Source organism: Barbus barbus, assembly GCF_936440315.1.
Source record: "Barbus barbus genome assembly, chromosome: 6".
In the NCBI taxonomy this organism is placed as follows: Eukaryota; Metazoa; Chordata; class Actinopteri; order Cypriniformes; family Cyprinidae; genus Barbus; species Barbus barbus.
In genome coordinates, this window is record NC_136734.1 from 30,233,796 (window position 1) to 30,250,909 (window position 17,114).

The 17,114-nt window shown below is 36.5% G+C and overlaps 2 protein-coding genes across 2 annotated transcripts; one reads left to right on the forward strand and one right to left on the reverse strand.

Annotated features, from left to right (window-relative positions):
- Positions 1-945: 945 nt before the first annotated feature.
- On the reverse strand, positions 946-2,441 carry LOC306870763 (uncharacterized protein; the record flags this gene model as incomplete). The annotated part of the gene is made up of 2 exons (XM_079418184.1): positions 946-1,070; positions 1,985-2,441. The coding sequence occupies 2 exons, from the start codon at positions 2,439-2,441 to the stop codon at positions 946-948; spliced, it is 582 nt and encodes a 193-aa protein (XP_079274310.1).
- An 8,042-nt stretch (positions 2,442-10,483) lies between these two features.
- On the forward strand, positions 10,484-16,302 carry zdhhc23a (zDHHC palmitoyltransferase 23a). The gene is made up of 5 exons (XM_079418137.1): positions 10,484-10,857; positions 11,648-11,995; positions 13,209-13,859; positions 15,278-15,445; positions 15,542-16,302. Exons 2-5 carry the CDS (start codon positions 11,874-11,876, stop codon positions 15,813-15,815), a joined length of 1,215 nt encoding a protein of 404 aa, XP_079274263.1. The 5' UTR covers positions 10,484-10,857; positions 11,648-11,873; the 3' UTR covers positions 15,816-16,302.
- Positions 16,303-17,114: the final 812 nt, after the last annotated feature.

A 17,114-nucleotide genomic window follows, 5' to 3' on the forward strand; every position in this document is an offset into this window, starting at 1 on the left:
AGATGGTGATTTTCACAGTAAACAAACCTAAGCCCACGGGACAAAATCACACAATCACAACCGGCTATTTCTGAGGCGCAGGCCCTGCTGGGTCTTACAAAAGGCATGTAGGTGAAAATGAAGCACTTTGAAATTAGGTTCTTTAATCAAAACAGAATACTGAAGCACAACATGAGTGTTGAGATCAGGCCTCTCTTGAGAGGAAATGTATTCAGTGTGGAGTGCTGATACAAGATCAGTTTCTGATTGATATAACTTCATAATGTCCTCTGCTAAACATTCTATCCACTCAACAGTGCACCTGCTCCACTTGAGGTATGCAAAGGACTTTGTCAGTGTCTAAATAACATCTGTCATATGTTGGTATGAAAAGACTTGCAATACTGAAAACATGTGCATGCATATAGATCGATAAAAAGCAAAAGTATGCAAATATAATTTAGCATGGGATGACTTTGAACACTGACAATGAACTGAAAGTTGTATCAGCTATATAATAAGTTGTATAAAACTATTAAAAATAAATACACAGCAGACTGGATGAAATAAAAAAAACGTGAATCATCTCAGGAACCATTCATGTAGAAATCAGATATTTTCAAATGGCTCATGTACTTATTCTTACAAAGGAAATGCATGCTCATCAGTGCAAGCTTACAAAACCTCAACAGTTCATAACGCAGCTGCTCTTTTTCATCATCGTTAGATCTGATGGGGTGTGTATGTATTCAAGGAGGGTCACCGGATCTATTTGTCTATGTAATTGTATATATTATGATTCAGAATATGGGCTGAACTAAATGCCTCACGGTTCATTTGAGTCATTCTCTCATGCACTGCAGTCAGTTCTTAGCAGCGTGAGCTGTTGGTTCACTTTTACCTTTGGCCTTTACTGTAGCCTCCCCACACTTTTAACCTCCAAGTTCCAAAGCTGTCGCTTGCGTATCATTTCTGCAGGCAGTTCAGTTTGTCCTTGAACTGAGTCAGTATCACAGCAACCAGGCCCGCAGCCACGCCACCAACTGCCACAATGATGCCAATTATAGTGCCCACAGACTCTTCAATCACACCTGAGCAGGGATTTGAAGAAAAAGCTATAATTTTAATGTCATCTTTCATTGTCTCAGATGAATGTAATTAGCTCCCTAACGAAATACTTCTGATTTCACACTTATTCAGATTGCTTTGGCAGTTACCTGGTGCTCAGTTAGTTAGCCTAATCTTTAATAGTGCTAATATTTTAATAGCACTGTTAAAAGAATCTTCATGTATAATACCATGTATAATAATTAACATGTATTTCATACTTCATATTGTACATTATATTGTTGTGATGCCTAAACTTTTATTTTATTATCATTTTTAATAAAATATTTTATTATTTTATATAAATAACATTTTATTATGTTACTATATATGTGTGTATATATATATGTATAAATTTTTGTGTATATATGTATGAATATATTTTACATTTTATATACATATATATAAAATAAGATAATATAATGCTTCTATTGTCCTCATTTGTAAGTCGCTTTGGATAAAAGCATCTGCTAAATGACTAAATGTAAATATAAAATGAAAAAAAAAAGAAATGTTAATGTATATATATATATATATATATATATATACATATGTGTGTGTGTGTGTGTGTGTGTGTGTATATACTGTATATATATGTGTGTGTGTTTTTTGTTTTTTTTTCTTTCATTTTATTGGTCATAAATAGGCACTGGCCATAATTTTAATATTGGTGAATCTCTAGTCCTAGTTCTGGTTCTTTACTATATTTTCTTCCTTGAAACATGGTTATTTTAGTATCATTGTAGTTTAGCTAACTGTAGTAACCCTGAAAGATTGGTAAGCTCTTCCTTGAAGTTTATAGGCCTTAGACTGATTAAAAGATAAAAAAGGATAAACATATATGTATCTGAATATTGTTTTTTACACTAATATCTTTAAACCCCTGATCCTCTCTCACCCAGCCCTTTGCGGATGCTGAGTTTGGTTCCGCCTCCCAGAAGAACAGTTGAGCGTGTTGATATGAAGGCACACAAATACAGGCCTTGATCCTCCACCGAAATATTCCTTAGTGTCATGGATAGATCTCCCTCAGACAGATCACCAGACAGTATCACGCGGCCAGCAAACTCATCCTCCACCGTCTCGTTGCCTTGTAGAACATTCTTCCTTCTCTCCGAACTCTGCACATACCACCTCACCTTCTCCACAGCCAGTACTTCATCCACATCTCTCTTTAAAAAACATGGAAACACCACATCCTCCCCTTCCACAGCTTTTTCCTTTGGAGGCTGTTGTAAATATGACGCCCCCTGTGAGCTGGGAGGACCACCAGCAGGCAGAGAAGATAAAGGTTCTGCTGTGGACATGATGAGGATGTGCTGGGGAGCTGGAGTGGGACTGGCGATAATGGTCATATTTACAAGAAGACAAAGAAAAAGAAGCCCACCTGTCAATAAAACAACATTATTATTTGAGAGTGCAATGATTATACGTGAATGCATAGGACTCATAAACTAATATGTATATAATTTATGGAATTTATGGAATGAGGTCAAAATTCAAGATTTATCATGTTTAAAGCAGAATAGCAACCACTCAAGAACATTTTAACCAATCAAGAAAAATTCACATTTATACACACTTGTGTAGACGCACTGATGCTATAAATACAGTAGCTTACATAGCAGTGTTATGGTCACACTAAGTCCCTTTACTAAAATTAGAGACTCAAAAGTCACAAGGATTAAAATATCAAAAGTCCTGCGTGGAGCATAAATCCTCCAACCATGACTTTATTCAGTCAGTATAGTCTAGAAGTCGGTTCAGAATGAAATCCACAGATTTTCTGAATCAAGCCTGAATTACCAACAAACAGATTTGACAAGAGCGGTGTCATGTAACTCAAAAACGTTAAACTGATATGAGTAATATTTTAAAGATAACATTAATGCGGCAGCAGCCTCAGTACAGTATTACATGTTCCTCTCTCATACTTCATATCTTCTCATTAACGTCTCAGAAAGTGCTGCTTCCATAAACACGAGGAGTTAGAAGAACATTAACTGTGAAACAGACAGTAAATGTTGATTTGATGACCAGTTTATACATTTTAAAGGTTCTAGTTAACAGATGCGGACTGAGAAATGAGAGCAAAATGCTTTTTAATAGGTGATGATATACAGTTTGTTTAACTATTAGGTTACCCCTGGCTGGCACATGTCGATATTCGTGTGTGTTTATGAAGGCCTAGATGCTGAATTGTAATGTTTGTGGATATGGTTACTTGAAGAGGGAGAGAAGGTATAAAGTCTGCTCATTTGTTTCAGTTTCCTTGTTAATTTGTCAAGCAACGTTAGTAGAACACAGACAATTGAGAAAGCTAAATGCTAAGAGAAAGATATACTCTTACCTGTGAGGGCAGAGTGGAAAAGGTGACTAAGTAAGTTTTTAGGTAAGAGACCGAGGAAAGCCATCTCTGTGTCAGAGAAGTGTCACACACTGACATTGAGCTGACAGAGCTTCACTTTATCTCCCCCTCCTACATCTCTTACACAAACACACACACACACACACACACACACACACACACACATACACATACACACACTTTAGTCCCTTTTCACCCACACAGTATTACCTTGCCTGTCTATTTGTCTATCAACACTAAAAAAATCTGTTAAGGCACAATACTGTATTAATGTAAAGGAATTTTTATTATAATATATAATTAGGTTTTCTTAAGTTACAGTTAACTTAAAGGCAAATAGAACAATTTACGCACTACTCTGAATGAAGGTTACTTAAATTATTCAAGTAGCCACAAAGGAACCAATGACATTAATAAACCAATGAGAGGCAGCAGTGCACTAATCATAGACTGTAAAAAAAAAATATAATAAAACTAATATGTTGCTAATGTGCAACATAACAACAGAAGAAAGTATTTTTGAGGTGGATCAATTCTTAATAGACGTTTCACTCATTTCCTCCATCTTTCACTAGTTGCATTCACAACTAGTTGCATTTCCCAAAGTCATCTTGAATGTTGAATTTTCAATACAACTGAAATATTTGAGAGAACATCATATAAGATGACTTCATAAATTGATGTTCATTTTCCTGAAAAAACATTTTAACTCACCATTATAGTGATTAATGTTCCCTTTGGTTGGGCACTTGGAATTTTGTTTATGTTATTAGCCTATACATTTCTTTCTATTGATGTAGCAATGTATCATGAAATCAGAGTTAGTACAATTCAACAATAATTGGTAACAATTCAATTTTATACAATTATTATTAATTGTAACAAAAAACATTTTATTTGTTCTTTTTGTTGTGCTACTACTGACACAAGACAGCAAATAAAATTGGCAAAAAGCAACAGTAAAACAAAGCAATTGCATAATTTATTCATGTCACAATGCACTCTGGGAGTCAATGAGTAGCTATATTAAAGGGGTCATGTGACGTTGCTAAAAAGAACATTATTTTGTGTATTTGATGTAATGCAATGTGTTTATGTGGTTTAAGGTTCAAAAAACATTATTTTCCACATACTGTACATTACTGTTGCTCCTCTATGCTCCGCCTTTCTGAAATGCATCGATTTTTACAAAGATCATTGTTACAACCCTGTGGTTGTTCTGTTTTCTCTGCTGTGATGGGGCTGTCTGTGTTCCCCTTCAATTCGGTCACTCTACATTGCTATGGGAAATACCTTTTCCTCGAATACTACTGAAGCCTTATTGAATCACTTATTGAATATTGCATTCAAGCGCGCGAAATATGAGCGGGAAGCCCACTCTATATATAGTGCTACGTCATTCATTCAGAATCTTTGACTGAAGCAACTTGGCATTCTAACATCCTGAGCTCAGTGACACGGCAATAAGAGCAATGTCTCATTCCCTCATTTCGGGGGAACCGAGGTTACGTGAGTAACCGAGAGCGTTCCCCTTCAATTCGGTCACTCTACATTGCTATGGGAACGTATAAAATCCCGACGTCACAACGATGGAGCCTGGCTCGACTAAGTATGTCAAGTTTCACATTCGGAGTCGTAATGAGAGCAGCAATGATAATGAACGCCATTGGCCAGTTTCACTGGCGTGATTCAATAAGGCTTCAGTAGTATTCGAGGAAACGGTATTTCCCATAGCAATGTAGAGAGACCGAATTGAAGGGTAACCAAGGCTATGTGAGTAACCGAGAACGTTTCTGCTCCTAGGGAAGCCATCTGATTGGCTCCTGCAGTCTGATTGTTTCTGTCTCCTGATTGGTCTACAGAACTTTAAAAGTCACGACATCACTTCCTCAGGAGCAATATTTGCCATCTTGTGGTCTGAGCAGTTATGTTTTGTATAGTTGCAGAGTTTTTGTGATAGGTTGTATTTAGAGATTGTGAGTACTGTTTGCTTTGTTTGTTTTGTATTTGGTTGCAAGTGTTGTATCAAAGATATACTGGTTTATTTGACTCATTTTCCTGTTTGACACTGATTTTTGGATTGCCCTCTAAACTTGGTTTTTGCTTGGCTTTGTAAATAATTTTGAAAATATTGTAAATACTAAATTTGGATAGTAGGGAGTCTGACGCCATTTTTGTTTGTGAATACTTTTGTTCTCTGTTTAAGTGTTAGGAAGTTAGGGTAGTGAATTGTATTTTATTTTATTTTATTTTGGTTAGGCAAGGTAGAGGTTTAAAAACCAGAAAATTTTGTTATTTTAGCCTTGTCGGCTCCTAAACTTAAACTCCCAATAAACATATTGTTGTTGAAAATCTTTTAGTTCATGCTAGTCTTCATGTTGTGCTTCTTCCTTAGACTAACATCATCCTTCTGAGAAGCAAGGCGTGCTCTGATTGGCCAGCTATCCAGTGCGCTGTGATTGGCCGAATACCTTAAGCGAGTAACGGAAATGTTACGCCCCTTACCATATTGTGATGCCGTGTCCCAGTGCGATGACACAAAAACAATAAAACCCATTATAAACAAGGCATTTGTTGCATCCAGTGGGGACATATTTACTGATTATAATGACTTATACTGTCTTTTTACGCGTCGCGTTGCATCGGGCTGCGTAAACATTATCATGTCTGCATTTGTGATCGGAGAAACGACAAACAACAAGCGCTACTCTACACAGCTCAAAACTCGTGTTTGAATAGTGGCAAATTCTTTAAATATGAAAATATACTTACAGGCTGTGAGTCAGAAGTGCCAGACTGTCCTTGCAAAGTTGGAATTGCCCCATTTTATAGAAACAACCTTTGTACAAGCCAGCAAGCTACTCTTCCAGGTTCAGTAAATAGTTCTCCATAAAATGCGCTGCACACACTCTAATATTTGGTTTGAACTGTTCTGGAACAGTGTTGTAAAACAACTTAACCACTGATTTCTAGTTGTGTCCTCTTTTGGAAGCCCAAACAAAGTACTTTCACTGTCACAACGAAACACAGCATCTCCACAACATGGCGCCGGGCGGCAGCAACTATACTACAGCGAGAATAAAAATCACGCCCTCTTTCTTTGCGTAAACATTTGGGCGGTGGTTTGCTAATCTTCCCACACTGTGACGTAGACGTGGGGGTGTGTTTAAATGAGCCATTTTAGGGGGGCGTGGTTGAGTCTTAAGTTTTATAAAGAATATTTCTTTGGTTTTGAAACTTTAATCTTTGCAACTTCAGGGATCTTATCTATACACAAACAGCTTGTAACACTCCAAAGAGAAAGGAAAACTTGAAATCTCATCATATGACCCCTTTAAGTCGAGTAAACCTAAATTAAAGGATCATGTGCCCCCTACAGTTCTTTTGTAGTTACAAGAACTCTCGTGTAAGTGAACTATACTAAGCATTTGTCACCAGTGTTGGGGAGTAACTATTTACATGTAACGGAATTATGTAATTTAATTACAAAATAAATGTAACTATAATCTGTTACAGTTATTAAGAAAAAATGTGTAATTAGATTACAGTTACTTATTAAAATGTTAAAGATTACAAAGGGGGTTACATCTGAATATATTCACACACATACAGATTTGAGTGATTTCTTCCCAAATTGCATTTACTGCTCTAAAATACTATCTATCTATCTATCTATCATCTAAACCATCCGTCTGTCTGTGTCTATTTATCTTCCAATATTCTGTCACTGTACATAATCACCCTCCATTATGTGCTGTAACCGAAACTAAATTAAGTGGCTTCTGTCAAAGGGTCTTTATACGGTTCTCTAGATTCTGGCTTAAAATCTCCCACAAGAGCAATGTGAGCCCTCCAGAGTCTACAAAGTGTCTACAGAATCTATTAGGGGGTGATTATATGATGACAAATGGATGTGGTTTGTTATGTTGAGATGTGCAGTAGATGTGGTTATCTAGCCTGAAACTCAACTGTGAAAGAAAGGAGGATGAACAGATTACCGAGTAGGCTAATGTATACCGGAAAATAATATTTGGTGAGTAGCTGTGTAAGTAAGTTTCTTCATGTCCAGCTTACTGTCACACACCCATCATCTCAGTGTATGGCAGGCAATTAAAACTGTCCTTCATATGTATTACTCAAGCTGAATTTTTAGGTATGTTTATGGAGTTTATGTCGAAATGCTGTCTGGCTGTTTGCAAATTCATGTCTTTCAAAAACCCTTTTAGGAAGGCCATTATGAATTTACATGCATATGGCTCATGCTATATTAATGTGCAGGATATAATTATAAATACATTTGTTTTACAGTTTATCATTAGGGTCCCATGTCACGCCCTGCTCTTTCTGTTTGTCTGCACCTGTTTGAAACTGTCCAGCTTGCTCATGATTTTATTACAGAGTGTGTAGAGCAAAAACAGCAGTCTCTGCAAAAATAGGCACACGCAATTTGTCTCTCTTCCTTGCGCTATCAGACATAAAATGCATAACGTTATGGATAAACTGAGTTTCCGGATCATTATGTCATCTCTGTCAGACAGAGAAAGACAACAGGCTACACCCATAGATGCATTAGACAGACAGACTGCATTAGACCAAGTGCATTAAGCCTAAAGGTTGGCTGCCGTATGAGAGTGTTTGTGAGCACTAATTACATGCAGGCTTTTAACACACTCCTCCAGTTAATTCCGGTTCACTTTTAGTCTTCACCACAAAGAAGCTCAATACCAACTGCATTACTGTAAGACATTACAGTAAGAGCTGCACTATCATGACAGAGCCTCGATAAGTCTCTAGAGCCAGTGTGCTGCAAGATATTTTTACACACTAATGTTTTGTTAAGTTGATTATGGCTGTCTTTAAAGGGATAGTTCAGCTAAAAATGAACATTCTGTCATCATTTACACACAAACCTGGATTACTTTCCCTCCTCTGTGAAACACAAATTTTTTTTGGATAGTGCATGGGGGGGCCTTCGAGTCAAAAAGGTTGAGATCCACATCGTGTATGTGTGTGGTTGCCTTTCTTTCCTTCTTAGTTCATCATATGACCAAACAAGGTCTGTGATTAATTGTGTTCTCAGATTAAATACTCCCAAGCACACTCAAAAGCACACCTGAAGTCCTGCGTACCAATTGGGGAAATGGAGCCCCAAATCAGCAGATTATAAAGACCAGTTAGAAGGGCTAAATTCTTCATATTTTGCTTGTGTAATCTGTTTGTTTTGCCTCAAAAGATGAGGTCATAGCAGAGAAACACCTGTTGCATTTTATAGACTGATTTATCAGCAAACTGCGGCTGTTGAAGCTTCTTGCACTTGAGAATGTCGCTTCATGTGTTGCTAATCATGACTCGTGTTTATACCATTAAATGAACTGAAAGTCATGCACATGGATTTTATTTAGAAAAAAAATGTCCTGCACATACAGTGTTTTTGTAAAAGCAAGTTCATATAAAGCCAGGGCTTGCACTTGAGTCTGTTTTTATTAAGTGTATATTTAATCCATTTCTGTGTTCGTCAAACTGTAGTCCCAGTCATTTGCTTTTGATAGGTGCCTAGTGTGCTTTGCAGTAGCAAGAACCTGCACTTGTTTTATGAGGGAACATTGTGTTCTCCTGTTGGGCCAGGTCATCACCTACAAGATATCTGATCTCAGAGGGTGTGGTCACATCTATCCAAACTATTGCAAGGAGGTCACATATCATCTCTGCTGTGACCCTGACCTCCAAATATGGCTGCTAAAGATCAAGGCGTCAACTGCTGAGTACACACACAACCAAGTTTGGGGTGAAGGGAGTTATGAGCACCGTAAGTGATCTGATTACATGTATACAGCGTCAGTCAAGACTTGGCAGTAACCTAGTATTTTGTTTTTGGATGGGATTGGGGACTCCAGGAGGTCCACTTTCTGCCACCATATTAACTCCACGAGGGACCACTGGCTCTCCCATCATGTAGCACCTGCTGACCACCAGAAGGAAACTTTTAATGGCTGACTTGCAAGAATCGTGCTGAATGAGCAGTAGCACACCTGGTCTACGGGCATTCATGATTCTGCTTGAGAAAAGCTAAAGTGAAATGCCAATGTTTCTAGAAAGTTAGTAGCAGAGACGTCATCCCATTTTGTTGGGATTTGAGCACTAATAATCTGAAACTCTAATGAATCACAATACTACCTGACTAGAATAAATAGATGTAGTGCAGATGTTTGGATAAGTGATGTAGTGATTTTGTTACCATGTCTGTGATAGGAGAAAACAACATAAAGGAGTATTTTTTATCCCAGGGGCCTTTCTTCCCACTGTACTCTATTATAGAGAATGTGTGAAGTATTTTTAAAAAAGCAAATGTATTTAACTAAACAGAGACAGAGTTTTTTACAGTTTCAGTCTCTCCCCATTAAACCCAAAACAGACTCCCTAAGAAGAAATTATGGTTACTCTTTATTTTAAGGTGTCATTGTTACAATGTAACTATACATTTAAGTACTGAGTAATATTAATTAGTTACATGTACTTACTATATGTTTAGGATTAGGGTTACTTGCATGTAATTACGCATAATTTATTGTTATTATAACCCCTTAAAATAATTAAAGTCACATCATTAAAGATAAATAATATAAATATAAAAATAAGCATAAATTTAAGTATTTAAGGCTACAATGAAGGGTCAATGGTGTCTTGACCGGTTCAAATTTGACATGCAGCTCACAGATGTTAAACTTTTTTAATTATTGTCATAAAATTAAAATTGACTTTCATTATGTTTTTTTTGCATACAGTATCCCAATACTTGACAATAACAAAACAGTATTTACAGCTTATTCTTTACCAAAAAAGGGTTAAAAGTTGAAGTGAAAAGGCGACAGTGACCCAGTGTCTGGCCCGCCGGTTATGCACGGTATCTCTCCGAGATGCTTCACATAGTCGCTGTCATGGTAACACCTGCCAGCTTCCTTTTTCATCGCCGCCACCCAACCCTAATCGGTAACAACACTTGTAAACAGATCCTCTGACTCGCCTGCCCTTACAGAACGCTTGAGAGTGCGGAGCGTTATCTATCACTGCCTTCCGGACAGTCCTGAGAGTCTTCACGGGCTGCACCTCATAGCCTGATAAACCCTACAAGGACGCGCCTTTCTGTTCATTGGAGGTATTTTAAGGAGCAAATGAATGATGCATCTTTTTAAAAAGTATATTTCGCTTTCGTTTTTTTAAATGAAACGAAGACGAGCCTGGACTTCCATCTGCGTTCTTTTACGGGAAGTACTCATTTGACAGGGGGCAAAAAACGGATTAACTGGAAAACTAAAAGTAGGCTACATCACAGAAGATGAGGAACTGTTTAGGACTCGCCACAAATGAATGCAGCTTCCATCTGTGTTGAGGCTGTTAAATCATAGGTAACGAATTGATCTTGAGATCATTTGAAACAGTTTTAAAATAAAATGATTGTTGATGCATGTTTTAAGTGGTCTTCAGAAATGATAATTGTCCTGTTTAGGGTTCATTTTAAAACACAGCACACTCAAGGGCAAACCTTTTGTTTACTCCAGGGAACAAATGTAATTTAGAACATGTCAAACACATGCCACTCAATTAATTTCTCTATCCGACAACTGTGATGGAAAACGGCCTCTCAGGGAAACGTTTTTTGATGGCCCAATTACGGGATACACATGAGACGTGAGATGGTATTAATTCAAGATATAAAGAGCAGATTCAGTTATTAATATTTTCTGCTTTGATACACTCCATGTAGATTATTTAAAGACCAGTTCTTATGTTATTGTGTGTCCTCCTGTATGTCTGTGCCAGTGACCTAAAACTAGATAGTGTTTACACAAGTGTATAAGTTGACTATAGAAATTTTTCACCTTCCTTTGAATATTTTTGTATTTCTTTTATTTTCATATATATTTATGTCCATGGTGATGATGGCAAAACACTCTAATTTCAAAGAAAATTTCTAAATTCATTTAAAATGTATCAGAATCAATCCACCTGGTGAAGTTCATTGTTAAATCTAAGACAGAACTGAGAATCTGTGATAAATCTATGTCATTAGTCTGTGAGTTGCTCATTGTGAATTGTCTGATAACAACTGAGATCAACAGGGGAAAAAAATGTGTACAATAAGGAGAGCATGGTGGTGGAAATCATTATTTTCAATTTTATGCTTTTTTATGACAGTGCAACGCATGAGTTTTACATGAAGCTTCTGATGTAAAGAGCAGCAGATGACCAGTAAGGAAGCTGAACAAAAAATCTGCAGTCATCTGTTCTGTCAACTATCTGCTAAAACTACCAACAGCCCTCTTCCAAGTTGAATTAACCCTTTCCACTCAGCTGTGATCTAACCTACTCCTAAAGAAAGCCTGATTTCACAGAGGAAGCAGGTTGTCTATGACATAAAGAGATGAAACGAGAACGTTTTAAGCCCCCAGAACCAGATGACCCTCTGTGCTGCTGTGGAGACATCGACCAACAAAGAGAGTACTGCTGCTGTGACTGTGAAGAACTTGATGACACCTGTGAAAGGTCAGAGATCTACCATTTAAGGGCATTGCATGCAGAGGAAGTTTGTCATTACATTTGTTCGTATAAGCTTTTTAATGTGTAGTGTACTAAAATGATTCTAGGAATGAATTTTGTGCATTTACTCACCTTCATGTTGGTCCAAACTGCTTTTATTTTTATCTGTGAAATCCCTTGTGAAAGGGGTAACGAATGTGCACTTGTAATATACTTCTAATCCTAAAAGTATGTTTTAAAAATTGTGCTTGCAGATATAATATAATCTTAGTTAAATAAATGGCCACTTAAGTGTACTTAATGAGAGCACACTTTCATAACACACGTTTTAAAAAGTGTACTTTGTAATAGTGTCAAATTAAAATCATTTTCTATGATGTGCCATTCTGTAACTGTCACTGAAAATGCTAATAAAAAGATTTGAAATAAATTAAAATCATGTTTTAATAATCTTTTGTCATTCTGTAAAGTAAACAAAAGTGTATACTTATTTTAATATATTTAAATGCATTACAAATTTCAATGGAAATTACTACTGGTTAGTACATTAAGCAGTGATCCAGGACGACAAAACCAGTCATAAGGGTTAATTTTTTGAAATTGAGATTTATAAATCATCTGAAAGCTGAATAAATAATGTATGCTTTCCATTGATGTATGGTTTGTTATGATAGGACAATATTTGGCCGAGATACAACTATTTGAAAATCTGGAATTTGAGAAAATCAGAAAATCTCCTTTAAAGTTGTCCAAATTAAGTTCTTAGCAATGCATATTCCTAATCAAAAATTAGGTTTTGATATATTTACAGTAGGAAATTTACAAAAAATCTTCATGGAACATGATCTTTACTTAATATCTTAATGATTTTTGGCATAAAAGAAAAATCTATAATTTTGACCCGTACAATGTATTGTTGGCTATTGCTACAAACATGCCCGTGCTACTTGTAACTGGTTGTCAAAAGTAGTCATAATGTGTAAATATGTGTCTAATAACATTACATTCAGTCTGCAGTAAGCTATATTCTTTTATATGTATTATGTCGGTTATAAGTGCTCCTTTTAAAATTAACTTTTATCATTTGCAACTTGCAGTCAGTGATAACATAAAGGTGTGTAAATTATGAAAAACTTTATTTTTGGGGTGAATCCATGAACAATTGTTTGCTCTTTTCGGTGAAATGTTCTGTATTTCCTCTGTCACCTCTTCTCATTAGGTTACTCAGAGGAGAGCAAGGCAAGCCAGACATCTTCTCTCATTTCATCTCTCGTATGGCTGATCGTTTGGGTTTGCCGAGTTGTGCCATAGGATCCCTTCGTTTGGAAATATCTGTCTTGCCTCCGATGTTATTAATTCCTGGCCTGTTGCGAGTGGCAGCAATGAACTGTGTGTTGGGAGTTGTAGTCCTAACTGCCCTGCCAGGACTGGTGCTTTGGTATTACTATGTCACTCACAGAAGGAAAAGACGCACATTGTTTTTCCTTAGCTTGGCACTTTTCTCCCTTGCCTACTTGTACTACCTTTTCCTTACTGAGATCGTTCCCAGAGGAGACGTCAGTAATCTGCAGCTGGTTACTGCGACAACAGGCATGATGTTGACGCTTATCTCCCTTGTGCGCACCAAACAAGGACCAGGCTTTGTCAAATCCCAATCTTTAGCTCAGGGAACGAACAGTATCTCTACAACCAATCAGAGCACAAACATACCTGGAGACTCTGCCCCCTGCAATGGAATCAGCCAGTCAAATGGGGAAAAGAAAGGAAAGAAGAAGTTATGTCCTGTTTGCCGATTGGTGCGCCCACCAAGGTCAGGGCACTGCAGGATCTGTGGAGCTTGTGTCCTTCGAATGGACCACCATTGTGTTTGGTGGGTGTCTCATTTATTCTTCTTTAAAAACTGAGTATGAGCACTTTATTCCTAGTGTGAAGTGAATTGAACATTTAAAAAAAGTCTCTTATGCTTACCAAGCCTACATTTATTCAAAAATACAGTAAAAACAGCAATATTGTGAAAGATTATTACAATTAATATAACTAATATATAATATAAAATATATTTTAAAAAACAAAAATTTCCTGTGATTTACAATGCTGAATTTTCAGCATCATTACTCCAGTCTTCAGTGTCACGTGATCCTTCAGAAATCATTCTAATATGCTGAATTGGTGCTCAAGAAAAATTTCTTATTATTTTTTAATATTTTTATTCAACTAAATTTCTTGATTATTTGAAAATTCAAAAGAACAGCATTTATTAGAAATAGAAAATGTTAGTAATATTATAAAAGTCCTTGCTTGTCACTTGTGATCAATTTAAAATAAATGAATAATTTTTTTTAATAAACCTTACCAATTCCAAATTTTTAAATGGTAGTGTATATGCGGATCTGTATATGCAAAATAATAACTCCCTTTAATGATGTAACTTTATTCCATTTATAAGTTTCATATAGCAAATATGCATTGCATAATTGATAAAAGTATTCTTATATTTTGTTATTGTATTATTATAATTTTAATGTTTTACAAGTAGTATTTACAAATATAGAATTTTATAAATATAATATTAAATTATTTTAATAATTATTTTAAAGCATTTATATAAAATAAACATTACAAATCTGATACATGAACAATAAAAGGAGAGAGAGAGCCATGTGGTCATCTGTTTTCATTCATAAAGTTCCCATTTCGGCAAGTTCATAGTCATCTCTGCTTCACAGACTCACCATTGCATTGTAATTTTAGATGTTCATTAATAACATCATTTTATACTTGTGTTTGTTTGTTGGGTAATCAGCCATCTGAATATATTTTCTGTTATTTAAAATATTAATTTGTGTGTTGTTATTTGTGCTGTTCCTTGTAAGATGCAAATCCCTACTAGAGAAATAGTTTGACAATTCCAGAATGAATTGTTTAATGTATTCCAATCATTTGATTCCTTTTCTGATCTTTTCACACTTGTATGCATGTATTCCCTACCCCATCAGACACACACATATGTTCAAGCTGATTCCCAAAAGACGTCACTGGAGCAGGCAGGCTGGTGAGACATGTGCAAAGGCCACAGGAGCGCAGCTTTCTGCACAGTAAAGGGTGCTCTCACCAGGCCAATCTGTCTCCATGCTGCCTCAACACACACAGACAACCACAAATAAAAATATAAACATGCCATGAGCCACACAATTCTCATTAAAGCCACACTGAAAAGAGAGTTTGAATGTGTGTTTATATGGCTGCTTACGTTTTGTGTTTTTGTATGTATGTGACTTTTCACGACAGGATAAACAGCTGTGTAGGTCAAGCCAATCACAGGCAGTTCATTTTGACGCTCCTTCTCTTCCTGCTGACATCATTATACGGGATCAGTTTGGTGTTACGGAGTATATGTCCAAGACAGAGTCTATTCACAGCCATGTTATACTGCCCTGGAGTCTATAACCAATACAGGTACATAATACATTACTCTTATTTAATGGAAAATATGCACATACACAGTGTGTTTTCAGCCTAATGTAATGCATTTGTGTGTGTATCTGTGTGTAGCACAGCGCTGTGCTTTACATGTGTGTGGTACAGCGTTATCATAACAGGCGGTCTGCTCCACCTGTTCATCCTTCAGATCATCAATGTCAGTTACAACGTAACGGAACGCGAAGCTCAGATCGCTTTGCGTAACAAAACTGGCAGACGGCGCTTTTGTGGCCTGGTTGTGGAGACTGGCGTCTATTCGCGAGGCTTCCTCCAGAACTGGATTCAGTTCCTCACAATGAACACGGATCAGAGTGGTTCCCCTTTCACCTTCACAGACATGGTGTGAGTCAAGGGACTACAGATGTGATCCTGGGTGGTATTTAATCTATAATCATGTGATATCTTAAACAACTAAGCATCTGGTTAGGCTTAATGATTTGGTTGACACATTTACCTTGTTTGCACTGGTTGTATTGTTAAGGCAGTCCGTTTAAACTGATGAACAAACATATTAAATACCTATGTTTTTGGTATTATTTTTAGATTTTTATTCCAGTGGTCGTCTCTTACGGACATATTGAATTGGGTTCAATGTGATATATGACCACAGCATTGTTTTCATTAAATAAAAACTTTATTGCATAAATAACCAAATTGTATGAATGAAACATGATCATTAAGTGGGCAATTTTGTAATCTGGGTAGCAATCAAGTGTTTGTATGTTGTTAATGACAAGTTTAAGAAATATTATGAAAATTTGATCTGATGATAAAACCGGGAGAAAAATGTGATGCCCTGAAATGCTAATAAACAAAAAAATACATTATACACCAAATTGTGTGTGCTCTCTCTCAGGTCAAATAATTTTGAACACTTCTGTAACTACAGGTTTTTGTGTTTAGTGCTCACTGAACAGCGCGTTAAAGGGGTAATGAACTGAGAAATCAAAATGATATATCTTTTGATATAAAGTCATTGTGCTATAAAAGGATTTTGTACGTTTCAGAACTCAAAACTTGCTCATTAGTCTAAAAGCAGTTTATATTGAAGCCAACCTATCAAAACGACGGGTTAAGGAATGCGCCATTTTATGACATAATAGCAGGTGTTGATCTTCTTCTTCATCCACAGAAGAAGATCAACACCTGCTTCTACATCACTGCCTGTTTAGCCCCACCCACTGATTCGCGCATGTAGTGTAATTAATGAGAGAGGCAAACGCAGGTCTACGAAGAAATCGAACAATAAACTTTATTTGACGAATTTGATTTTTTAATGAAGTTCCAGATTGCGTCAGTAAGAATTTAGTCCTTTATTCACTTAATTTTTCCACAGATTTGTGGAAACAAGGCACAATTCGATGCAGGATTGTCAGATACTGAAACTAAATGATCATGCTGTGCCCAGGGCCGGATTATCCACATAGTGTAACGTATCTGTTTCTGTTTAGTTTCCTTTCTGCCCATATTTGGTTCTTCCTGTTTTAGTTCGTGTCCTAGTTTTGTTAATTAATGATCGTCATCACCTGTGTTTAATTAATTACCTTGTTTCCTTGTTTGCTACTCTCCCTTTATAAGTCCTCAGTTTTGCCATTATGTTTGTCCAATCTTGAGTTAACATATTGTCTAAGTGAGTTGATGCTGT